This window comes from Notolepis coatsorum, assembly GCF_963971535.1.
Source record: "Notolepis coatsorum genome assembly, chromosome: 10".
NCBI lineage: Eukaryota > Metazoa > Chordata > Actinopteri > Aulopiformes > Paralepididae > Notolepis > Notolepis coatsorum.
In genome coordinates, this window is record NC_140174.1 from 82,813,487 (window position 1) to 82,841,156 (window position 27,670).

At 43.1% G+C, this 27,670-nt stretch overlaps 1 protein-coding gene across 1 annotated transcript in view; it reads right to left on the reverse strand.

Moving 5' to 3' along the window:
- LOC311236223 (activin receptor type-2B-like) overlaps positions 1-27,670 on the reverse strand; it is a 199,888-nt gene that overhangs the window by 64,703 nt on the left and 107,515 nt on the right. Inside the window, exons 2-3 of the mRNA XM_084323871.1 lie at positions 11,699-11,906; positions 9,248-9,351 (exon numbers count right to left, since the gene is read on the reverse strand). Coding sequence (XP_084179997.1) covers positions 9,248-9,351; positions 11,699-11,906 — 312 coding nt within the window. The remainder of the gene's footprint in view (positions 1-9,247; positions 9,352-11,698; positions 11,907-27,670) is intronic.

The window sequence follows — 27,670 nt, forward strand, 5'->3', positions numbered from 1 at the left end:
AAACACTGGCCTATATCATATTCATATATGTCTCCAGGGAATCGTGGGGCTCTGGGGAAGAAAGGGAACCCCTGCTATAGCCTATCCTTTATAATGTTATGGGCTATTTTATTTACAGTTTACTCTATCAGCCTACCCAGCATGTAATACGTTCTTTGTTAGAACTCAACTCGTTATTATTTTGTGCATAGACTGCAGAAACACGGGAACGCCCCGACTTATATTCAAAAGGCTTTGACATTGCAAAACTAAATAAGTGGAACCTCGAAGCTGCAAGCAGAATACAAGCCATATATCACCCACACGATACATGCTACCTGTATCCAGAGCATGTATGCTTTTCATTCATTTAAGACACATTTATTGCAAGGGTTTTGTAATACACATAAACTCAACAAATAACCTCTGTTCTCGTTGCAATGCGTTTTAAATTCTTTCTTATACAGTAGGAAGGGGGAAGAACACTATATCGTGGGTGTTCATATGACCCGTATTCTGCCCACAGCCCCGAAATTCCACCCACCTCGCCCAACAATGGCAAAGCCCCCCAAATACAGCGTATGTGGAGAAGTGGACTAAGCCGAGCGAAGCGTGTTATGGGAGAAATACGCGACAGGCTGACAGAGACATGTACACGGTGATATCGGATATGATATCTATTAACCATTGCTGCCTGGGCAGCGCAAACACTAATACACACTAAGACCGTGCTGGAATATGACTGCCTTTTCCCGTTTTGTTCGATTAATACCCAGGGATTAAAGTTCTCCTCAATTTTATTCCAAATCGCGATGGATTTTCTGTAAATTTTCTACCTGCATATGATTTGTAGAGGCATACAATCTATTTTGATGTCGGTATTAGGTAGCCTATATATAAACAATAATACGAGAGCATATACAAGAACAATGGGTCTCATTCTCAAAATCTTTTCAAAGAGTTCTTTTGGAAGACTTATCTTGGAACCACTGAGACAGAATCAATGACAAGTTCACTCTGAGTCCCGAACGTGCTGGTAATATGTCTTAACACTTTCAGTGCCACTCACGAGATTTCTCGGGTTTTTTTATAGGTGGTTGCATGCCAGTCACGAGATTTCTCGGAATTATTATTTTTTTAATTTTTTTTGCGATCTAAAAAATTATTGCATCACCCGAGCCTACCCGAGTATAGCCGAGGGGCGCCGGCGATCACTGTGGAAAAAAGCGCCCCCTGTCGTCTCCCAGATGACATAAGTGATTTTGGAATGGACTCAATGAAAATGAATGGGGAAAAAAATCCGGTACTCCACATTTTCCAGTTCACTGATCCAGCCGGGGTTACTAGAGTTCATTCTGGAGCCTCAGATCCCCGCGGATCATGGAGTTCTGAGTTCTGTATCGCGTTGGATCCATACACGTATCGATTTTTTCGAATGGTGATCAGGAATTGGAATATACCAGTTGGATACCATCTGATGTCAGGTAAGGACTCTATGTTATCAGTGGTAGGATAATCAGAGTAAGTTTGATGAAGTTATAAGCTGTTTTGTGAAATGTCTTCTTTCGGTTTCACTGTAAAAGTCTGTGAGGAAATCAACGGAGCGATTATCAGTGCGCGGCCGTAATGTGCGTGCGTGCACGTATAATATTGTTCATCTAGCGTTTATTTGAAAACGATTCATAAAAAGGCCGACGAATATCAACGTTGTGGAATATTCCACTAAAAGACGATTTTCATAGAATGCTCCAGAATGAGCTGTTTTTTATATCAAAACGGGGGCTTTTCTAACTGCTCTGAAACGGCAACGACGCGATAAAAAAACAATCTGCCTTCACAGCACTGACTGGAAAATAGTCTTTGATAATGCGATGGGCAGATTAGACACATAGCCATAATTTAAAACATAGATTAGGCGATATTAACGTTAACATTGGCGCCGATGGTGGCATTCAAGCGGTAAAACGGAAAACCAGGCGTGGCGCTGAAAGTGTTAAGTGGCTGAAACGGTCGCACCTGTGACAAGATCTGGTACCTGCTTGGTGAGGGATTTGGGGTGCTTTTTCAATGTATGTGATGTATAGATTGGGGGAAGATGGTAGCATCTAACGGTGCCAGGTCAGAGGGCAGGAATGTGTTTGGCTCTAGCAGACAGTGATAGAACGGTGGTTCAGGATAGCAGCACACTGCCTGCGAGGGTGTTTGTTTTGAATTCCGATCGAAGACATAACAAGATAACGTGGACACAGAGGCAGCGCGATGGAGGTTTTGACAGAGAGAAACGTTTTGAGATGTGTGTAAAGGTTAAATGCGGTTGTCATGACAGCGCGGCACATGACAACCAGAAAGGGGTGGGCTATCATAGCTATGACGAAGATCCTATAAAGCTGACGGTGGTTCCGGGTAGGGCCAGACAAAAGTCAGACCAAAGAAACGAATCCCACAGGAGGGAAGAGACCAAGATACTCTCTCCTCTCATCACAGAGAGGAGGGGGGGGGGGAGGAAGAATGACACATCATCATTAGCTTCGGCTACCACGAGGATGGTCTTGGCTAACGAACAGGCCTGACCATTGTTGGACTGAATAGCAGAGGGACAATAGACTGGACTGAAAGATCATTAGATAGACTGAACACACCGAAAGATCATTAGAATAGACTTTTCAAGGACAATACCATCTGTTAACATCTGAGCTGAGGTTTCTGTTTATATCAATAAACAACGCTTTTCCTCATAACGTATTACGCTGTGTCGAAGTGTCGAATTCTTACGGAGGTGGAGAATTATTATGGTTTGCGGATGGTACTAACGGGGAGAGATAAGGATTATAATCAGCCAGTGTCTGAGACGTCAGGACCATTAAAAGTACACAACGCAGAGGAATTGGATGGAGAGAGGATAACACAAGAAGACGTGATACTGGCCAGATTGATCAGGATCTAACATTGGCGAATGTGATTCTGTCTTAAACTCAAAAGCGCGTTCCCGTTCAGGTCATTTGCATACAAAACAACGCCTCCAGAGCTCCTTATAAAGCAACTAGTGACGCAGTTGTGTGAAAATGGAATGGCGGAAGTGCTTTGCGAGTCTTGCGACCCATCAAAACTAGATTAGATTAATGTATTGGCATCATATACAGCTCGTGGTACACCTGCCGCAGCGCGCGCACACACACGCACGCGCGCAGTACTGTATATGAATGAATGAATGAAATATAATATATATAGCCTGCTACGGCGTAATGAATGAACGCAGTATGGCTTGTTATTCCATTAATGACTTGTTTCATTAGGATTTGGTAGATGCTGTATGTGTGCTCTGCCCTACGTATAGTATAGGTACAGTCTGTATACATGCGGACTGTGCTTGTACTGTGCGTGGGGCAGAGCATGTGTATAGTTCTGGATCCTAATGAAACAAGTAACTGGAATATATTAAGCCTATACTGTTCATTCATTAGACACGTAGGCGCACACAAGACTTGTTATGGAATATTAATGCAGTCTATTTCCACCGATTAGCTTTAGTTCTTATTTATTTATTTATCCACTGTCATTTCAGTGTTGGTGTATAGGCTATATAGTGTATTTCAATATAAGTTTAATTGATTCATGATATATTCGAAGGAATGCAGGTTTATAGCTATATCAACCCCCTCCAATGTACAGTAAATGACCAAGTATGGTTTTGTCAATATTCCAATGTACAGTTTCGCTTGTACAGTGTCCCCCACCCACCCCTCCTACACAACCTCCTCCAACAGTGTCTACGTCAAATGTACTCTCTTTTCTGGACTATTTTTGTATCACAAACAGTACTGTATTTGCAAATCTGGTATGTCATAAATGTATAGATGTAGCAGTACTGTCTATCTGTATGTCGTGTGTGTCATATATGTTATGATGAATTGAAAATGGGGGACCCTGATGTAAACAAGATGAAAGTCTTTCTCTGGTCTGCATCCCCAATTGTATGTAATTGAGCTGTACTGTACTGTACCCATTCTGCAATCTGTTAATAAAGTTTTCAATCAATCAATCAAACAAAGGTCTGTCCCATTGTATACCAATCAATGGGATACATTGCATGTTGACCTGCATTCTTTCAAATGTATATAATTAATCATTAAAACAGATGTGTAACAAATAAGAAATACAAATTCCACAGAAGGCATTAAATAAATTATTTTCAATCATTTCACAATAATTGCATAATTGTGTTTGAATATCTGAGTAATTAAAGTAATTATACATTTGTCCAAAATAGCTGGTTCAGATATGGTTAAGCAGCTGCCCTGTGATCAGATGAATCCATATTATTTATTTTTCCGACATCAAATGCGTAATTTCTTATCGTACAAATAGTCATTTATTTTAATTATGATTAAGTAATTAATTCCAAGGAGGCCTGTAGCGTTAACATGAAGTCAAGTTAATAAAAATTTCAATTAGTCAATCAATCATAAGAGTGCTCCTCAGCACTCTTAAATCTGCTCTCAGCTACGCTCAAATCTGATCTCAGGAAAATTTGGGGACTCGCACTCCCAGCCCTAATATGTCTTAAATGGGCAGAAATCTGCCTAAGAGGACATTTTTGGTCGTAAATTCGTTTGGGAATGAGACCCAATGAATCTCACTGCCATGTATGATGTAGCCTACACCATGTGTAGCCTGCCTATTATGTGATCAATACAAACTTGAACTTGAATTCCATCATCATATTTATATGTTGTGTCTGTCCACTATGTTTGTTACTTTGTTATTTCCCCCCCCTATCTATGTAAAGCAACCTTGGTTCTCTTGAAAGGCGCTATATAAAATGAAGCTATTATTATTATTATTATTATTATTATTATTATTATTATTATTATTATTATTATTATTATTATTATTATTATTATTATTATTATTATTATTATCACGTCTGTGCGGGAGCTCACAAATAGACTGTTAGTCTCAGTGAAGTTTCAACAGAGGTAATCTATTCTAACCAACAAATTTAAGTAGAAAGCATTTCGTTGTGACCAAATCTTATTTGGAAACATGACACACAAAATAATAGTATTTCGCTTTTTATTTGAAACAATATTTAATAGCGTTTGGAGGTGGGTGTTCTGCGTCTGCCCCCCGTGCCAAACAAGCAGGCAAACCTCTTGTTCGCGCGTGAGCACGTTATAATTACACTACTGTCGCTATTTTACAATGAACTATAATGAATTACGGGTCATACAGAACACACGCCAGTGTTGGAAGTAATGCACGGAAGCTTATTTCCGCGTTGCAATAATAATATTCTACCACCGGGGCCAGGTACGCACGGTCGGAGCTGTGCGTAAATATACGCACAAAGTCAAGCACACGTTCAAATTGATAAGTCACACACTTTGCTTAGAAATGATCGTACGCACGGGTTACGCACATATCTGTGCGTACGCACCATTGATAAATGAGGGCCCTGGGCTGTAGTGAGGTGTGGTCTGGCGTGAAATTGAGAATGGAAATTGAGAATGGCTTGGCATTCATTCATTAAAGGTACTTGAGAGGTGTTGAAACACACACTCCTCTGGCTCTGCTTTCATCATCGCAGATGATGAAAAATAATTAAGAGTAGTCTACTGACACAAATTTAAAGAATTTATAACAAAAATATTTAAAGATCTAATGTAAGACAATTTATATAAAAACTCTTGGGTGCCTAAGACTTTTGCACAGTACTGTGTTTTCTATCCACTTTAGCCAAAAACACACACACACTTTATATATACACACTACTGTGAGAAAATAATAATCACACACAGTCGCTTATAGCAGACTGATTTTAGAATATTTCAGATAATGAAATTAAATGTTTATCATCAACTATCCAGTTAGTATTTATAGTGTTTAACGTTTGGCTACTTTAAATAATTGAACGTAGAGAGAGAGCGAGAGAGCATGATGTATTAGGTTTGAGCGTCCTAAGTTGCCGTAGTTGATGATGTCACACCAGGATGTCATTGTCAACACACAGAGTTGGAACCTGGAGCAGCCCGATGGATAAAGCGATATAAAGAAACGAATAGCCAATAAATGTGAAGTTATCTTTGAACCTTCCTCACTAATGGCACTGGTGCCGCGGAGTCACGTTAGAACGTTAGTTAGCTTAGAGGCCATTGCTCGCGTCAATTAAATTCAATTGCATGTCATTGAAGGTCCGCGCTGGTCTGTATCTAATGAAATGACAATTGCTTGTCATTGAAGGTCCGCTCTGGTCTGTGTCTATAATGAAATGAGAGGAAAGCGCTGCGCTAAAGCAAGTCTCATCTCAGCCGCGGCGGCTTAGAAACTGACGTGACAACATATACTCGATGTTCACGATAGTAATTTACAAGCCACGATCAGGCCACGTGAGCGGATCGGCGCGGCCGATAAATCCGCTCTTCGCTCTTTAAAGCTTGGTCCGCTCCGCTAATCGCTCATGTTGACCCCGCCCCCAAGTCGCTCTCCGCTCGCTCCCCACTCACCTTGAATCGAGCGCTCCCCGCTCCCCGCGCCAGATCGCTCGGCAGTTTTTCTTTTTCTTTTTTGGAGCATGGTGTAAATGAGCTCAAACTACAACAGTCTACACCCCCTGGGCCCCTTAACAATTGTTTGTATTGAGCCGCATTGTAATTGTAGCCATTCTGCAATGTTAAATAACGTTGTTTATCCATTCACTAGCTATATTAAGCGATGATAGGCTAGCCGAGCCACAATGCTATGGTCGCTGCCATTAACGTTAGCATGTAAGCTAACGTCAACAACAATGGCGTCGATTCTTTTTCTAACAGGAGTGAGTGTGGGCGTCATAGATATCTATGGTGGGCGTCTCTACAGTGACGAAGCCTGAACCCTTCTCATTGGTTGAAAATGGCCTTCATGTTTGTACATCGCCATCTGTTGCTTTGGCATTGTACTGCATGTATATATTACATCAGTGTTAAACCACTGTGAGCGGCCTGGAGTGGATTGGAGCGGAGGAGAACTCTCGCTCCGGACGTCGCGCCGACTCATTTTAAAACCCACTCCTCGCTCACGTCAAAACCGCCCGCTCCGCGCCCCGCGCCGCTCACGCTCCGATCCGCTCACATGGCCTGGCCACGATACATCGACTATACTGATATATCGCCCAACCCTAAGTCCAAGGTGGTGTCAGCCCAAGGTCCTAAATGCAGGGATTAAAGCAAAAAAAAATCTCCTGACTGAACTTTTTTTCAGGCCAAGTCATATTCTTATTTTAACCTCCACTGTATTTTTTTTTAATAGCGTTACCGTTTTAAGGGAGCCTACTTGTAGAGCTACTGTCCTGACTGTGACTATAGACCCTACTGTTGTGGTTGTTGTGCCAGGCAGGGAGGCTGTGTGCTGGAGAGTGTGAATGCAAGTCTTGTGGCTAGCCCTGTGGAACGCCCTACCCACAGGCGTAAACAAATTTGAATCGTCAGTGTTTCCCACAGGATTTAGTGAGACTGTGGTGGTGGGTGAACCTCTGCCCCTCTAGGAACTTTTTTTCTTTTTAAGTTTTAAAGTTAAATGCATCAATCTGGTGCACTTTGAGAGCAAAATTAAGAGGCTAGATCTATGATGAACTTTGTGCTCAAAACACAAAATCGACTAGACACTAGAGCATACATTTGAGCCATCAAAGAAATTAAGCAAAATGGTTACCTGTGTTGAACTTGTTTATTTTTTAGAAAATAAAAAAATAGACTGGATTACTATTACGACTACTACCACTGCCAATACTACTGATACATATATTTTTATCCACTTTTTCTCCCATTTTCTATATTTTCTTCCATCCCAATTTCGTATCATCCAATTCAACCCTCCCCTGTCACAAACGCTGTTTCTTGCCTCCCACAAGCTGGCTGCAATGTGGACTAAGTCATACATAGCACAAGTCCCCTCCGGTACTTGAGGTAACAGCAGTCGCATCTTTTCACCTGCGCATCTCGATCTCTCAGTGGCGAGGAGTAACGCGTGGGAGGCTCACGCTGCCCCCGACACTTCCTGATTCTACTGCGCAGGCGCACCAACCGACCTGTAGGAGTCGCTGTCCACAACGCCCGATCCCCACCCATCAGTTTCCCACCCCCTAATACGGCCAATGTGTATTAGTATGAACGACCAGCTAAACTGAAAGCAATGTGGAGCGCTGGGCTCGAACAGGCGAGCCCAGCGTCTCCGCATTCGTGGCGAGCGCCTTGCCCACTACGCCACGTAGCCGCCCTAAATGTATCTAAATATTATATAAATATAATCAAATTGATGGAAATCCGTCTCAAGACGGAACGCTTTAATGCCTGTCCTAAAGGTCACACCCAGGGGTGGTGTCAGTCCAATGTCCTAGAGGTCACACCCAGGGGTGGTGTCAGCCCAAGGTCCTAGAGGTCACACCCAGGGGTGGTGTCAGCCCAAGGTCCTAGAGGTCACACCCAGGGGTGGTGTCAGTCCAAGGTCCTAGAGGTCACACCCAGGGGTGGTGTCAGTCCAATGTCCTAGAGGTCACACCCAGGGGTGGTGTCAGTCCAATGTCCTAGAGGTCACACCCAGGGGTGGTGTCAGTCCAAGGTCCTAGAGGTCACACCCAGGAGTGGTGTCAGTCCAAGGTCCTAGAGGTCACACCCAGGGGTGGTGTCAGCCCAATGTCCTAGAGATCACACCCAGGGGTGGTGTCAGTCCAATGTCCTAGAGGTCACACCCAGGGGTGGTGTCAGCCCAAGGTCCTAGAGACCAAGATTGCATTACACAGCCAGGCGGGCTGTGTAGGACCTAGTGAGAGAAGAGGAAGGTATAGGACCTAGTGAGATGTAAGATGTAATGTAAGATAGACCGATAAGAGAGGCGCTTGTCTCTGGTTTTATAATAAAATGGCAAAAAGACAAAGGTATAATGTTCAGTGCAAATGTGTATGTCGTTTACAGTTTATTATGCCACCTATGCAGCTTGTTTATTTTGTCCATTCTGCCTCTGCCACAAATGTATGTCTTAGTTATAAGGTGGTCTGTCATAGAGTTAAAATGTTTTCACTATCAATATATTAAATTAGCCATTGTTTTTGTTTCCAGCCCCCCATACAATGGCTTGGAAAAAATGTGGCCCTCGGCCAAACTTAATTGCCTACCCCTGGTATAGGACCTAGTGAGGGAGGAAGGTGTATGACCTAGTGAGGGAGGAGGACGAGGACGGTCAGATGAAAGAAAGAAAGGACAGGTTTTGATTTCAGACAGCATGTACGCACACTCACCTGGTTCAATATCAAGCAGGTGTGTGAAACGCTCGTTGCAGAAGTTCCCCTCACAGCAGCAGAAGAAGACCTGAGGATTCTCCTCTGTTGCCACACACTCTTGTCTGGGAGAGAGAGAGACAGATAGAAAGAAGGGTGTGGGAAAAGAGAACGAGAGATATGGAGAAAGACAGAGAAGACACAGAACAAGAGATATGGAGAAAGACAGAGAAGACAGAGAACGAGAGATATGGAGAAAAACAGAGAAGACAAAGAACGAGAGATATGGAGAAAGACAGAGAAGACAAAGAACGAGAGATATGGAGAAAGACAGAGTAGACAAAGAACGAGAGATATGGAGAAAGACAAAGACAGAGAATGAGAGATATGGAGAAAGACATATCGGGGACACTGAATCCTTGCGTTGTGTCAATTACAGCTCATGGACTGGTAGCAGTCCCCTATAAGACAAGGCATTGCTATTTCCTTCATCTACATCAATTCATGGAGCTGTAATCAACACATTAACACATGCATGTGACTCTGCTCATGTGCATCCGTTAGGGTTGGGTACCATTCACATTTGAACCTGTGAATCGATACCGGTACCCAACGGTACCTTTTTTTGGTACTTTAGTCTAAGAAAAGGTAATCTACCTACCTCAGTTGTAAAAAATTAGTCCAAACTTCAAATTATTTATTATCATTATTATTTATTTAGAACAATTTGTTAAAGGGGACATGCATTATAAATGCCTTTTTTCTGTGTTTAGCATGGTTGTATTAATACAGGTTAGTATTAATAGGTCTGTGTCTCTAATAACCATATTGACTCATCAGTGTAGTCTCGAGTTCACGAGATCCTCCCTCACTCAACTAAACTGTTCTGATTAGACGGTTTCTGTGACGTCGACATAGCATTGATTTGCATAACTAACACCCCCTCTAGGGTTGTAGCGCACAGTGAAACCCGACACTTCCTCAAACGGCAGAGAGAGAGAGAGAGAGAGAGAGGGAGAGAGAGAGAGAGAGAGAGAGAGAGAGAGAGAGAGAGAGAGAGAGAGAGAGAGAGAGAGAGAGAGAGAGAGAGAGAGAGAGAGAGAGAGAGGAGCTTCTGTCGGGGAAACAAACACAAACAAACGTGCGGGGCTTCTCCCTGGTAGAGAGAGAGAGAAAGAGTGACCGCGGTGCAGGAGTGTGTGAAACACAAACACGCACGCATTTACACACACAACCTGGACCGCGCGGGGGAAGCAGTGGAGAGATAACTTTATGCTCCGTGTCCCTCTCTCTCTCCCTCTCCCTGTCCCCCTCTCTCTCTCCCTCCCTCCCTCTATCTCTCCCTCCCTCCCTCTCTCTCTCTCTATCTCTCTCTCTGTCAGTTGCAGACTGTGTGGGTGACTCTCACTCAAAGCGCTTATGGGCGGAGCCCATCCAAAAATAGCCTGAAATCCTGAGGCTGAAAAATTATGCTTTTGAGTACTTGATAAAAAATATAAAACAATGAATTTTTTGAAGAAAAAAAAACGTTCTGATGTGTTCCATATAGACTATAAGGAATTGTGTAAAGTTGTCCAAATAGTAGGGGTGGGGGAAAAAATCGATACGTAGTAGTATCGCGATACTTTGCGTGGCGATACTGTATCGATACAGGGACGCCAAGTATTGATTATTCATAAAAAAAAACAAGTTGCATTGTTCATTTCAATACCTGTAATAGTACAGTAGTCCACACACACGTGCATTCAGTTAAGGTGGAATATGACTGTAATACAAACAGTTCAGTTTGTCAGGTACATGCAACACAGATTAGTGTATCTGTCTGCTTGAGAAAATACCATGTTCTGCAATAAAAATGATTGAAGTGAGATGAACAGACTGAACTTTATTTTATTAGATAAAACAGGTTGACAAAGTTTTACTTTGCAGTTGAAAAAAGGTAATAAATAAAATGTAATAAAAAATTTTAAAAAATTAAAAAATTAAAAAAAATCGCAATACTCAGCGTATCGTGATATATTTTGTATCGTGACGCAAGTATCGCGATCGTATTGTGAGGTATCTGGCGATTCCCACCCCTACCAAATAGTGCAAGGAATAGCAATGCATGTCCCCTTTAATATATATAATATTGCAGCGAGCGTTGTCTGCATCTAGCTTTGTAAAGTAAGTGTAACCACACTTGCAACCGTTTTCGGCTTGCCATTGCCCCGACTGCTTTGTTGTTGAATCAAGTCAAATCCTAGGTAAGCGTGTATTGTGCGCGTGAACGTTGACGTGAACGTGTGGCACACTTCATAGGTTTTGTTTCCCGGTAAATGAAACGTTGACGCCATCGGACTTAAAAAAGTACCGAAATGTGGCGCCGGCGGATCTCACGTGAATCGGTACTCGGTAGTACCGACGTGATTCGGTTGATACCCTTAAAAGTACCGGTACTCATCCCTAGCATCCGTGCGCCTGTGTGTGTACCTGTCGTAGCAGTTGAAGTCGTCCAGCCAGCATCCCTTCTTCACCAGCTCTATGGTCCCAGAGCTGTTCCTCCAGGAGGCGTAGCAATGGGACCGCTTGTCCTTCTCCCCCTCGCACCGCTCCACACCACTCCGGTTAGTCTTCTCCGTCTCATAGTTGACGTTGTAGTACAAACACTCCTGCGTGTCCACCTCCCCCTGGCTCAGCCCTGGGAGAGAGATGCGAGAGGAGAGAAGGATGGATGGAAGAGAGAGAGAGAGACAGAGAAAGTCAAAGTGAGGAGGTAGGGGAAAAGAAAGGGAGAGGGAAGTGGGAGAGATTAGATCAAGTAAGATGAGTCAAGGGGTTCTCAAACCCCTGAAAAACACAGGTAATAAAGGTGCTACCTATTAGGCATGGGCGGTATGATGGTATTACGGTATACCGGGGTATTTAGAGATACCGACGGTATTGAAAATCAATACAGTCAAAATCACAGATCCATTTCAGTTTATATTACAGTGAAACGGAGTTTTAACAGTGGTTGGTTGTAGTGCACTGCACACACGCGCCAGCAGAGGGCGAGACCAGTCCTCGAGTCACTAGTGGAGCGAGGCAGCGAGCCGCAGAGCTGGTTGTCTATACACAGGAGGAGGAGGGGAAACCCCGCTTCACTGGAAATTAAATGAGAGTCGAGACACGCTTACCGTTGCTGCCTGGTGCTGCGGGCTAACTGGCTGTTCTGAGAGCTAACTGTTGTGTATGTGTATCACAACGGTGGTCACGCTTTACGGTAATGTTGCGACAGTGCTGTGAAAATACCGTAAAGCGTTGTGGTAAGTTAGAGTGTGTGTTGTTGTGGACTGGTGGAGCAAGCAAATAAACGGTAAAACGTTACGTCACAGTCCGGTGCGTTTTTGAATACACAATACTAACGTTACTAGTACTAGGGTGCTGCGGGGCTCCTGGCTACCATTCTGAGAGTTAACGTTAGTATTACTAGGATGCTGCGGGCTTCTGTCTAGTGGCTACCCCCCCCCCCCCCCCCCCCCCCCCGCTGATGAAAATTAGTCATACCGTTCAATACCGTACACCGGGGTATTATGTAATCAAGGTATAACGGTATGAAAATAGTGATACCGCCCAAGCCTACTACCTATACAAAAGATGACGACCATTTTAGACCCATTAAATTATGTGGGTTGGAGGCGGAGCACACTTTTCCCTTTGCTGTTGAACTAGCATAAAAAGACTAGTGTTTTACGGATAGCTCAATGTCTATCTTTATTAGGGATGGGTACCTTTCACATTTGAACCGATACGGTACCGGTACCTGTGAATCGATACCGGTACCCAACGGTACCTTTCTTCTGTACTTTAGTCTCAAAAAATTTTATTTACCTACCTCAGTCGTGAAAAAAATTATCCAAACTTCAAATAACTACAATTTCGACCGTTTTCGGCTTGCCATTGCTCCGACTGCTTTGTTGTTGAATCAAGTCAAATCCTAGGTAAGCATATATTGTGCGTGTGAACGTTGACATGAAAATAAAAAAGCAAAAAAAATAAAAAATAAAAAAAGATATTTTTTATTTATTTTTTGGTATCTCACTTGAATCGATACTCGGTAGTACCGACGTGTTTCAGTTCGGTACCTCAAAAGTACCGAGTTCGGTACCCATCCCTAATCTTTATTCAAGCTTTAAAACTGACAGTAGCGCTCAGATACACAGTAACACTCGGATATAGAAACAGTAACAGATACAGAGAAAGTAACGGTTAGATACAGAGATGGTAACATTCAGATACAGAGATAGTAAAGCTCAGATACAGACACAGTAACATTCAGATACAGAGACAGTAAATGCTCAGATGTAGAGACAGTAACGCTGAGATACAGAGACAGTATACAGAGACAGAGACAGTAACATTCAGATACAGAGACAGTAACGTTCAGACAGAGACAGTAACGCTCAGATACAGAGACAGTAACGCTCAGATACAGAGACAGTAACGCTCAGATACAGAGACAGTAACGCTGAGATACAGAGACAGTAACGCTCAGATACAGAGACAGTAACGCTCAGATACAGACAGTAACGTTCAGACAGAGACAGTAACGCTCAGATACAGAGACAGTAAATGCTCAGATGTAGAGACAGTAACGTTCAGACAGAGACAGTAACGCTCAGATACAGAGACAGTAAATGCTCAGATGTAGAGACAGTAACGTTCAGACAGAGACAGTAACGCTCAGATACAGAGACAGTAAATGCTCAGATGTAGAGACAGTAACGTTCAGACAGAGACAGTAACGCTCAGATACAGACAGTAACGCTCAGATACAGAGACAGTAACGTTCAGACAGAGACAGTAACGCTCAGATACAGAGACAGTAAATGCTCAGATGTAGAGACAGAGACACTCAAATACAGAGACAGTAACGCTTACAACCAACATTTGAACGTGTAGAATAGGTTCCAAGATTCCATCAGAAGCCATGGCTATAATTGTAAGCTAATGATTTTAATATCTGGCAGCCTCTGGTGTGTGCATAAACCTGCCCCTACTTGCCTGAGGATGGCAGGGCTAGGCTATCAAACAAACGGGCCAAACAGCTTGTGAGATGTTGCTCTATTGCCAGGCCGTGTTGCAGAGCAGATGCTCTTTGTATCCGTAGATGTTCTAAAAACATATTGAACCTCTTGTTGTATTGGAATTGTATTAGTTTTATGGTCACTACCATTTATCAACGTTACCATCATGGTAAAGTATTTATAGTGGTTGCTACCATGGTAAAAGAAAAGATACCACCAAACTACCATGATACTTCTTTGTAAAGACTATGCACCTGTCATTTGATCTGCGGACGCAAAAGTATTTCAAATGTGAGTGTGTGTCAGGGTTTCCGTTAGAATTTTTTTTTGCAGGTCTGAGTGCAAATGGGATAAATTCCGGTCAGAGTTTATTGAGCTTAAAAACAATTGATAGGCCTATATAAAGAATGACATCATCAAGGCATTTATAATATTTTAACTTAAAACTAGGCTACTTTTGCGTATATACAGTCATTAATATATTCCAAATAAAATAAGTCCCTCGAGACTTCGTGCTGCTGCCGACTTGAGGTGTCGGTGGGCAGTCTGCCCGACCTTAATAAACAGCAGTCTGTTATAATCACATTTTTATGAGCTAACGAATTCCGTTATATTGGACATTTGTATTAATTATATCAAGCGAAGAACTGAGAAATTTGACAGAGAGAGACGGCAACATTATTGTGGGTTTGCGTGATGTATATCTCCACCTCCCAACGACTTGGTGCTGGTCATAATGTCCTGTGAAAATAATTCCCTCTAAACACAATTTGATTATTTGAATTGTATTAAAATAGGCTAAAATTAAATAGCCTATGCGATGAACGAAACAATCATTTGTTTCATCGTTGCTTCACCAAGCAGCCGGTCTAATAATGACATCCTGTTGTCAGCGCGAGCTGGCTGCTGATATATTTACGTGAAGCATGGAGCAGCAGTGTTTTTAGGTCCGGTCTGGAAACCGCTCAGCAGCGCCCCCACCCAACAGCTGAATTGCCAATGGCTGAATTGGAGTACTGCACCCTGCCGGCCGGCAGATGGATGCTTCTCGCAAATATATCAGCAGCCAGCTCGCGCTGACAACAGGATGTCATTATTAGACCGGCTGCTTGGTGAAGCAACGATGAAACAAATGATTGTTTCGTTCATCGCATAGGCTATTTAATTTTAGCCTATTTTAATACAATTCAAACAATCTAATTGTGTTTAGAGGGAATTATTTTCACCGGACATTATGACCGGAGAGATTAAATATGTCGGACTTCAACATATTTTGCCGGTCAAATACCGGTAATTACCGGCTAACGGAAACGCTGGTGTGTGTGTGTGTGTATTGTGTAGGGCTGACCTTCGAATTTTCTTTTGGCATTCAAAGCTTCGGGGCCGAGATTAATTATTAAAAAGTTTCTTTCAATCAATCAATCTGCACTGTGATTGATTGAATGAAAATTGTATTAACAGATTGCAGAATGGGTACAATACAGTACGGCTCAATACACACAATTGTTAAGGGGATGTCTTGAACATTGCTCGCATATGCCCCCCACTGGCCGGTTGTAGGGAGGATAGAAGCCTTGCATCACGTGTCCCCTCTGGTACACGAGGAGGCAGCCTGTCACATATTTTCACCTGCCAGCGCAGACTCTCATTGGCGAGGTGTAACGTGTGGGAGGCTCACACTACCCCCGCCATTTCCTGTCTCTGCTGTGCAGGCGTCCCCCAACCGACCTGTAGGAGTCGCTGTCCACAACATCCAGATTACCACCCATCGACTTCCACTCGCTAATTCTGCCAATTGAATTAGTATGACGGCTGGCCCAAGCCAGAGGCAACGCCGACAGCCGGAGTCGAACCCGGTGTCTCTTGCGTTGGTGACGAGCGCAATGTCCGCTGCGCCACCCAGCCGCCTCTTATATATTTTTCTTATAGTTCTTAACTGTCTGTTAAGAGAAAAATAATAAAAGTCACCGCCGCATTCATCAACCCGTTCTTAACGTCCAAATCTGTTCTTACCCAGGTGTGTTGAATGATGAATCCCACTCATTCTTAAACTGAAATGCGCGTTCCCGTTCAATTCATTTGCATACAGACACGCCCCGCCAGCTCCTTATAAGGCGAATGAGGCGTGTGCAAAACAGCAGAGGTTCGGCATGGCATCTGCACCATGCTGATCCATTCAACAGGAAGCGATTTGCGACTGATCTCAAAATGAGATTAGATTTTAAATGTATTGTCATTATACAGCACAAGTACAATACACCAGAGTGGATAGATAAATGCTCCAGAAATAAATAAATGCATACATTTATTAATAAAAACTATTTTTTAACCTGTGACCATAGGATCCAAAGGCAGCCGCACTAACTGTCCTACCATGCTCTGTAAATAACTCATGTACAGATACCGATATGCCCTACTTTGTTACTTGTTATTGCACAATGTCGTTCTATTGGATTCTTATTATATATTACTATTGTAATTATGCACATCGTTGCGGGCAAGACCCCCCGCATTTCATTGTATACTTGTATGCCGTGACAAATAAAACTCTTGTATCTTGTAAAGATGCCTCCATATTGTGAAGCAAATCTCATCTCTCTCTCCCTCCCTCTCTCTCACACACATACACACTGTCTCTCATCACTCACTGTTTCCTCATTTTACCTCACTTAAAGTCTCCATCATTTTTCTCACTCAGCTTTAATAGCGATCCTTCCTCTCTGTACAGCCCCCCCACCCCTCCTCTCAGAACCAGGAGGCAGGGTGAGCAAGAGGAGTAGATAGAGAGAGAGATAGAGAGAGGTGGAGCAGGAGGAGTAGATAGAGAGAGATGGAGCAGGAGGAGTAGAGAGAGAGAGAGAGAGAGAGATGTGGAGCAGGAGGAGTAGAGAGAGAGTGGAGCAGGAGGAGTAGAGAGAGAGTGGAGCAGGAGGAGTAGAGAGAGAGAGGTGGAGCAGGAGGAATAGAGAGAGAGAGAGATGTGGAGCAGGAGGAGTAGAGAGAGAGAGTGGAGCAGGAGGAGTAGAGAGAGAGAGAGAGAGAGAGATGTGGAGCAGGAGTAGAGAGAGAGAGTGGAGCAGGAGGAGTAGAGAGAGAGAGAGGTGGAGCAGGAGGAGTAGAGAGAGAGAGAGAGAGAGAGAGATGTGGAGCAGGAGGAGTAGAGAGAGTGGAGCAGGAGGAGTAGAGAGAGAGAGATGTGGAGCAGGAGGAGTAGAGAGAGAGGGGTGGAGCAGGAGGAGTAGAGAGAGAGAGAGAGAGAGAGAGAGAGAGTGGTGGAGCAGGAGGAGTAGAGAGAGAGAGGTTTGAGAGGAAACTGGATATTATCCAAATAAGAAATGCATTAGAAAAACGACAAGTATAAAATGTCACCTCACAGCGCTTTGTGCCAGATCTCTACATTTTCATTTTTCAGATTATTCCAGATTGCTAAAGTACAGAATCTAAGCTTTCAAATGATGTGTCATATGTTGAAATCTGAGATTATTTTTTAACACGATGTGCTCAATTATAACTTGTAAACCTGGTTGTATTCTAGAATACTTAAGGGGGTGAAAGCCCTCTCAAAGGAAGGCCACTTTTCACACTTCAGACAAAGTGAGCTGGGGCGTCAACAAATCCCCCTCCAGCAACGCCCATCTCCTGCATGGCATTAACATAATTAAGTGCTGCCATGATAGTTCTCTCTCCTCAGGACCCCTGTCTCCCCAGGACCCCCTATCTGGAGTGTATAGGACTGTGAAGCTATGTACCCCCCTCCCCCCATGCTGCTTTGACACCAGAATTTCCCCAAGGGGATTAATAAAGGATCATCTTATCTTAGTAGGTAACATCACAATAAAAAATAAACAATTTTAAGAAGATAAAATAAAAGTCAATTTCTAGTGTATGGATGCAGGGTCCATGTGTGTGTGTGTGTGTGTGTAATAACAACAAGTTTATAATCTCAGCACTGTATCTGTATCTCTGTGTGTGTGTTGGGTCTTGAGGGGGTTGATTGAAAATGTTATTAACAGATTGCAGAATGGGTACAGTACTAGGGCTGACCTTCGAAGCTTTTTTTGGCAATCGAAGCTTCGGGGCCGAGCTTCGATTTTAATTCGAAGCTTCGAAAAAAAACAAAAAAAAATAAAAAAAAACATTTTATTTAAATTTTTTTTTTAATTTTTTTTTAAATTTTTTTTTATCTTATGTTGTGGGACTTGTACAGCACTTTCGTAAACGTTGTTGTTTTTAAATGTGCTCTATAAATAAAGTGGGTTGGATTAATTAATTAAGTAGCCCCTTTCGTGACTGACGCATCCAACAAGGTTTCACTCGGCTGTGTGATTTAATTCAAGGTGGATCGCTGTTGTCGTTTGAACAACTTTAGATTTCATGGGAACTACCAATCCCCCAAATCAAGAATGTTTAAGATGAATGAAGTAAGATTTTGATTATTTGAAATATGGCCTGTGTAGACTAAACTATGCACAGAATTATGTCAGTCTACAAGGTCCGGATTCTACATGGTCCGGCAATGTAGACCTTGTAGACTCCACTACAGACCAATTATCAGTGAATGTTCATGCATTTTTAAGAAGGGCAACTTCCACAAAAAAACAAAGAACTCACCAAAACATCTCAGTAGCACCTTATCTAAATGTTATATTTCATATATGGAGATTCATATTTATTTATGTATTGCATGCATTTCTACATTTTATTTCCTATTTTGTTTATTCATCCCAGTATCTTTCTTTCTTATGTGTGGAATTCTACAAGGTGCGCGCACACACACACACACACACACACACACACACACCTACACACACACCTACACACACACACACACACACACACACACACACACACACACACACACACACACACACACACACACACACACACACACACACACACACACACACACACACACACACACACACACACACACACACACTTACATTTAGTCATTTAGCTGACGCTTTTATCCAAAGCGACTTACAAGTTCTGTACGACAAGACAGCAAGAAGGGTACAACTCTATCAGCTGAGTAACAATGTTCATCAAAGTGTTGCGTGTTACAGTGTAGGTTAGTTTATTAGGACAAGTGCATGACAGTAAGGTTAGTCACGGTTAGATTTTTATTTAATTTTTTTTAATCATTTCAGATAATGGTTGAAGAAGTGAGTCTTTAGTCGACGGCGAAAGATTGGACGGGATTCGGCTGTCCTAACTGGGATGGGTAGTTCACACACACACACACACACACCTACACACACAAATCGAAGAAAAAAAAAATTCGATTTTTTTTTTAATGTTCGAAGCTTGTGCCATCGAATCGAACGTTCGAAGCTTCGAAGCATTTAAGACAGCCCTATACAGTACAGTACAGCTCAATACACACAATTGTTAAGGGGATGCAGACCAGAGAAAGACTTTCGTCTTGTTTACATCAGGGTCCCCCATTTTCAATTCATCATGACATTGACATACATGACATACAGGTAGACAGTACTGCTACATCAGTGTCTAAGAGAGGTGATGAGCATCTTAAACTAGCTGTCAGCACATCAGTGTCTAGCTGGTGTGTGTGTTGGGTCTTGAGGGGGTTGGTTGAAAATGTTATTAACAGATTGCAGAATGGGTACAGTACAGTACAGCTCAATACACACAATTGTTAAGGGGATGCAGACCAGAGAAAGACTTTCGTCTTGTTTACATCAGGGTCCCCCATTTTCAATTCATCATAACATTGACATACATGACATACAGGTAGACAGTACTGCTACATCAGTGTCTAAAAGAGGTGATGAGCATCTTAAACTAGCTGTCAGCACATCAGTGTCTAGCTGGTGTGTGTGTTGGGTCTTGAGGGGGTTGGTTGAAAATGTTATTAACAGATTGCAGAATGGGTACAGTACAGTACAGCTCAATACACACAATTGTTAAGGGGATGCAGACAGGGGAGGAAATTAGGCCACTTTACTCGCCAAATGCGAGTATTTTTTACGTTTGGCGAGTAATTCATGAAGAGCACTCGCCAGTCTGGCGAGTACTAGTAATTACAAAACAAAACAAAAAAATCATTCTGCAATCTGCTGATTCGCTCACTGGCACAAGCCGAACTCTGACTCCCCCCTTGATTCCTCCCATTTGCGCCTCAATCCAACCATAACCAATGAACATCATCGTTGTACAGATGCGCTCTAAGCTCCTCCAATGAACACTCATTTTCTAGAAGATGCCGCCCATCTAGGGGAAGTGGACAGATCACTGCGCGCGGACCTACAGACTCCTGCCACCGGCTTGACAACGTAGACAAACTTAGACAAAAACACATCAGTGGATGAAAATAATTGCATGTAGAGTCGTCGCTTTCGGATATCAGTGCGGTCTGACATGGGGGCGAACAATAGCATGCGACGCGTCTCCTTCGAGTCGGATGAGAATGACAAGTCAACCAGCATTAGCCGGCTAGCTACCTAGCATGTAACAAGCTACCATAACGCGCGTTCAACATAGTGGACTATACTGAGCGGCTTTGCTTAAATGCAGCCGAGTGACATTTTATTATTACCGGGTTTCCCCCCATATCACCACTCGCCCATATGCCCTTCACAACGGTGATGTTGTCATACTTGGCATTCAGAATACACCTGCTGAACCCCTAGCGTTGTCGATTTGGTTCCAATGTATTGTCATCTTACAGCACAAGTACAGTACAACCAGAATACATTTGGCATACAACCAGAGTGCAAATGTAACAAGTCAAGTTGTTTTATTTAGCTATTACATTACAGTGAAATGCTTGGTTCTTTCACTGCCCAACTCAGTCCAACCTAGACCAGTCCAACCTAGTCCAGTCCAGCCCAGCATCTTTCACTGCCTAGTTCAGCCCAACCCAGTCCAGAATAGTTCCCTCTTTCATGTTAATATGTGATATCCTAATATTTTGAAGAGTAGAGACAGTGTGATTAATACATGTTGTATGCTAATATTGTGAAGAGTAGAGACTGTTATTAATGTTTTATGCTAATAAATATTTTAAAGAGTAGAGACACGGTGTGATTTTTACTATGATTGAAAATCAATTTAGACAAAGACATACAAAGAAGTAATGATCACAATTAGCGATTTTCTTTGGCTGGTAAAAAATCTGTTTGTCTGGTAAAAAAAATCAGATACTCGCCAGTTGGCTGGTAAGCCAAAAAGTTAGTTTCCTCCCCTGGATGCAGACCAGAGAAAGACTTTCGTCTTGTTTACATCAGGGTCCCCCATTTTCAATTCATCATAACATTGACATACATGACATACAGGTAGACAGTACTGAATTGATTGATTGATTGAAAAGTGTATTAACAGATTGCAGAATGGGTACAGTACAGTACAGCTCAATACATACAATTGTTAAGAGGATGCAGACCTGAGAAAGACTTTCGTCTTGTTTCCATCAGGGTCCCCCATTTTCAATTCATCATATGACACACATGACATACAGATAGACAGTACTGCTACATCTATACATTTATGACATACCAGATTTTCAAATACAGTACTGTTTGTGATACTAAAAAAATCCAGAAGAAGAGTGTATATACATTTGACATAGAAACTGTGCATTGGGGGAGGTTGGGTAGGTGGGGTGGGGCTGTACATTGGAGGTGGGGGGGGGGGGGGGGTTGGGTAGGGGGGGGGACACTGTACATTGGAATACTGACATACATTTGACATAGAGACTACATTGGAGGAGGTTGGGTAGGTGGGGTGGGGTTGGGTGGGGCTGTACATTGGAATACTGACAAAGCCATGCTTGGTCTTTATTGTACAACTGGGTTAGGACATTTGTAGGGGCCAGTTTTGAATTGCAGTCTCCCGTAGGTGTTCTTTGAGAGTGTTTTTGAAGGTGGGTAGTGATTCACATTCCTTTACAGCTTTGGGTAGGGCGTTCCACATTGTTGTGGCATAATTGCGAAACGTGTTTAGTCCCTTGTTTGAGCCGAATCTGGGTTTTACATGATTTGTGGAGCTCCCTCTGGTGTTGTGATCGTGGTATTCACTGACCTTTGGGAAGTATTTTGACATGTACATGGGTACCTTGGTCGTGTAGTGTATCTTGTAGACCAGGCCCATTGCAAGTTGCTGTACTCTGTCGTCTACTCTAAGCCATCCTAGGTTGGCAAAGTGTGCAGGGGTGAGGTGGGTTCTAGGAGTCAGGTCAAGCAGTAGTCTGACTAGTTTGTTTTGAGATGTTTGTAATTTGGTTTTTAGTGCCTTTGAGGTGCTTTGGTACCATGAGGTGCAAGCATAGTCTGAGTGCTCCTGCTAGAGTCTTCAGGGTATTCTTGTTTACCAGGGAGGAGATCCGGTACAGGAATCGAGTTCGTTGATTGACTTTTTTTTATTACATTGGATGCCATTTTGTCACAGGAAAGATTAGCCTCTAGGATGGAACCCAGGTAGGTAATTTCATATTTCCTTGTGACAATATTGTCACCCACTGTAACTGAGAAGCCGTCTGTTTTGCTGAGTTTGTTATTTGAACCGAAGAGAATGGACTCTGTTTTGCCCATGTGTAATGATAGTTTGTTGTCGGCGAGCCATATGCAGATTTTGCCTAGTTCCGAGCTGAGGGTTTTTTCAACCTGTAACTTGTTCTTGTCAGAGACCAGCAGGGCTGAGTCGTCCGCAAACATCAGTGTCTAAGAGAGGTTATGAGCATCTTAAACTAGCTGTCAGCACATCAGTATCTAGCTGCTGTGTGTGTTGGGTCTTGAGGGGGTTGGTTGAAAATGTTATTAACAGATTGCAGAATGGGTACAGTACAGTACAGCTCAATACATACAATTGTTAAAGGGATGCAGACCAGAGAAAGACTTTCGTCTTGTTTACATCAGGGTCCCCCATTTTCAATTCATCATAACATTGACATACATGACATACAGGTAGACAGTACTGCTACATCAGTGTCTAAGAGAGGTGATGAGCATCTTAAACTAGCTGTCAGCACATCAGTGTCTAGCTGGTGTGTGTGTTGGGTCTTGAGGGGGTTGGTTGAAAATGTTATTAACAGATTGCAGAATGGGTACAGTACAGTACAGCTCAATACATACAATTGTTAAGGGGATGCAGACCAGAGAAAGACTTTCGTCTTGTTTACATCAGGGTCCCCCATTTTCAATTCATCATAACATTGACATACATGACATACAGGTAGACAGTACTGCTACATCAGTGTCTAAGAGAGGTGATGAGCATCTTAAACTAGCTGTCAGCACATCAGTGTCTAGCTGGTGTGTGTGTTGGGTCTTGAGGGGGTTGGTTGAAAATGTTATTAACAGATTGCAGAATGGGTACAGTACAGTACAGCTCAATACACACAATTGTTAAGGGGATGCAGACCAGAGAAAGACTTTCGTCTTGTTTACAGCTCTCCACCTTGCTATCTGAAACAATAGCTATCAATATAACGTTAGCAACTTTAACTTACATGGCTGTGTGGCTAGCTAGCTAGCTAACGCTAACGTTAATGTAGCATGGGCTCGTCGTAATAACACAATAAACGTGACATGGTTGGACTTGTGGTCGGCAGAAAAACTTGGTGTAGTTTTATCAAAGATGCGGAATTGTAAAGAGTTGGATGCTACTGTAAACAAACATTCTTAAACATACCCATGCAGACGCATCTCGACCGATCTCATAGTTAATTCCGTTGAATAGCGCGGTGTTTTCACCGGTGAGCCGAGACTGAATCAACTGGTTTAACAAAGTTCCTGTACTCGTTCATTAGATCCAATGCATTCATCTCTTTCTGACCCAGAGTGCAGCTGCTCCAACCAACGTGATGATAATCCCATTGAAAGTGTAAACACTAAGACAGCCAGTGCGTCGCTCTAACACCCCCCCAAAATGTTAATCTCTGCGGGCTTGATTCACATGCAAATACAGTAATTACGCCCCCGTTTCATTGAAATAAAGTCTGTGAACAACCTATTTTTAAACAAAGGAATGATACTATTTTAGATATTCTAACTGTTCGTTTTTATAGTAAACAAGTACTTATACATTCAATTTATAATAATATGAAGAAAAAAACAAAAAAAACAAAAAAAAACTCTATAACGTCTAGACGAGAAGGGGGCGGGCCGAGTTGTGGTCAGTAGCGCTGCCAGGTGTCACACTGTTAACATGCAGTGGGGATCCTTTTTAAGTGACTGTACTTTCCACTTTCCTCTCTCCTCTCCTGTTCCGGATGGTGACTCAGCCTCAACCACATTAAAGAGACACCCTGTATCATCACACAGACACACAGGTACACACACAGATCTGCACTGCAGCCTACCTAAATGCTCTCTCTCCTCTATCACATGTACAAACACACACACTGGCGTGAACGTGCACACATGCAGACAGGATGAGCCAGGAAACAGCAGCACATGACCAAACCACAACAAAATACCACTAAGTAGCCTATACAGTGGTATACCACAAGTACAGACTACAGAGTCAAACCCCATTTAATAATGCCTTGAGGCAGGGGTAAAGAACCTGTGGCCTTGAGGCAGGGGTAAAGAACCTGTGGCCTTGAGGCAGGGGTAAAGAACCTGTGGCCTTGAGGCAGGGGTAAAGAACCTGTGGCCTTGAGGCAGGGGTAAAGAACCTGTGGCCTTGAGGCAGGGGTAAATAACCTGTGGCCTTGAGGCAGGGGTAAAGAACCTGTGGCCTTGAGGCAGGGGTAAATAACCTTTTTGGAAAGCAAGATGGCTGCCACTACCTTTCCTCTGCTCAGGGTTTCCTGAAATACTTTACAATCCTTTAGAAATCACCAAAATACAGTGCCATCCATACAGAATTAAATCAGCACATTACTGCAAAGTAATGTTTATTTCCAGTTTTTGGGTAGATCTTTGCAAGTTGGTGTATTTTGAACAAGGACATTGTTAAAGGCCTGGGAGCAGCACATGGTGGTTTGAAACATAGTAGCATCTCATTAAGCCTTTTTCTTTGTCTACTTGTGACCGGCTGGAGCAAAGATGACTATGACGATCAAAAAACTGGCAGAGGAATTTGAAGAATTAAAAAAATCACTAAATTTTATGTCTGAGGAGATCAGCAAAGTGGTAAAACAACAAGGTGACAACATCATGAAACTAATGAAGGAGGTTTGTGAGTTGAAGGCCACAATCAACCAAAGGGACCAGAAGATCGAACTGATGGAACAAAGGATTGACGACTTGGAGCAGTACTCTCGTGCTGATGACCTTATCATCACTGGGCTGGAAATCAAACATTGCAGCTATGCCAGAGCAACAGCCGGTGACCGACAAGGTGAGGATGCACCACCTGAGGAACTGTATACAGTAGAGCAGCAAGTGGTTCAATACATGAGAAGTAAGAACATTCCCTTAGAGAGCCAGCACATCTCGGCTTGTCACATTCTCCCAAGCAAGGACAAAAAAAACACCAAGACCACGATTGTTGTCAAGCTTGCAAATCGAAAGCATAAGGTTGAAGTGTTGAGACAATCCAAAAAACTTAAAGATACTGGAGTGTATATAAACGAGCACCTAACAAAGAAGAATTCTGAAATAGCTTGGTATGGCCGTGCCCTCAGAAAGCAAAAAAAGATCCAAGCAACCTGGTCAAGAAATGGAAAAGTATTTATAAAGTTAAACGGACCACCAGAGCAAGCCAGGGTGGTTGCGGTACGAAATCTGAATGATCTGGAGCAATACAAGTGACAATGCCTATACAGTATATGTTTTTTTTGGGACCGATGACTTGATGGCATGGATTTCATTCATGCTGTTTACCTTATTGACTGAGTTTTTTCTGGTAGGCCTGTATGGCCAAGATGTTTTCTGTCTGGACATGTGGAAGATATGATTTTTTTATGTTTTTTTGTTCTTTGTTTTTTTGGCTTTTTCATAGACCACATCAACTTTATGGCATTCTTTGGCAGGAGGAGTAGAGAGAGAGAGAGAGAGAGAGAGAGAGAGAGAGAGAGAGAGAGATGTGGAGCAGGAGGAGTAGAGAGAGAGAGTGGAGCAGGAGGAGTAGAGAGAGAGAGAGGTGGAGCAGGAGGAGTAGAGAGAGAGAGAGAGAGAGAGATGTGGAGCAGGAGGAGTAGAGAGAGAGGGGTGGAGCAGGAGGAGTAGAGAGAGAGAGAGAGAGAGAGAGAGAGAGAGAGAGAGAGATGTGGAGCAGGAGGAGTAGAGAGAGAGAGTGGAGCAGGAGGAGTAGAGAGAGAGAGAGGTGGAGCAGGAGGAGTAGAGAGAGAGAGAGAGATGTGGAGCAGGAGGAATAGAGAGAGAGGGGTGGAGCAGGAGGAGTAGAGAGAGAGAGAGAGAGAGAGAGAGAGAGAGAGAGAGAGAGAGAGGTGGAGCAGGAGGAGTAGAGAGAGAGAGGTTTGAGAGGAAACTGGATATTATCCAAATAAGAAATGCATTGGAAAAACGACAAGTATAAATGAGCTGTTAACATGCAGTGGGGATCCTTTTTAAGTGACTGTACTTTCCACTTTCCTCTCTCCTCTCCTGTTTCTTATGTGCGAATGGTGACTCAGCCTCAACCACATTAAAGAGACACCCTGTATCATCACACAGACACACAGGTACACACACAGATCTGCACTGCAGCCTACCTAAATGCTCTCTCTCCTCTATCACATGTACAAACACACACACTGGCGTGAACGTGCACACATGCAGACAGGATGAGCCAGGAAACAGCAGCACATGACCAAACCACAACAAAATACCACTAAGTAGCCTATACAGTGGTATACCACAAGTACAGACTACAGAGTCAAACCCCATTTAATAATGCCTTGAGGCAGGGGTAAAGAACCTGTGGCCTTGAGGCAGGGGTAAAGAACCTGTGGCCTTGAGGCAGGGGTAAAGAACCTGTGGCCTTGAGGCAGGGGTAAAGAACCTGTGGCCTTGAGGCAGGGGTAAAGAACCTGTGGCCTTGAGGCAGGGGTAAATAACCTGTGGCCTTGAGGCAGGGGCAAAGAACCTGTGGCCTTGAGGCAGGGGTAAAGAACCTGTGGCCTTGAGGCAGGGGTAAAGAACCTGTGGCCTTGAGGCAGGGGTAAATAACCTATGGCCTTGAGGCAGGGGTAAAGAACATATGCCCTTGAAGCAGGAGCAGGGAATATATGGCCTTGAGGCAGGGGTAAATAACCTGTGGCCTTGAGGCAGGGGTAAATAACCTGTGGCCTTGAGGCAGGGGTAAATAACCTGTGGCCTTGAGGCAGGGGTAAATAACCTATGGCCTTGAGGCAGGGGTAAAGAACATATGCCCTTGAAGCAGGAGCAGGGAATATATGGCCTTGAGGCAGGGGTAAAGCACCTAGTCACAACAATTCAACAACACCACTCATAGAGATGACCTCTCTGTCACGACACCACTCATA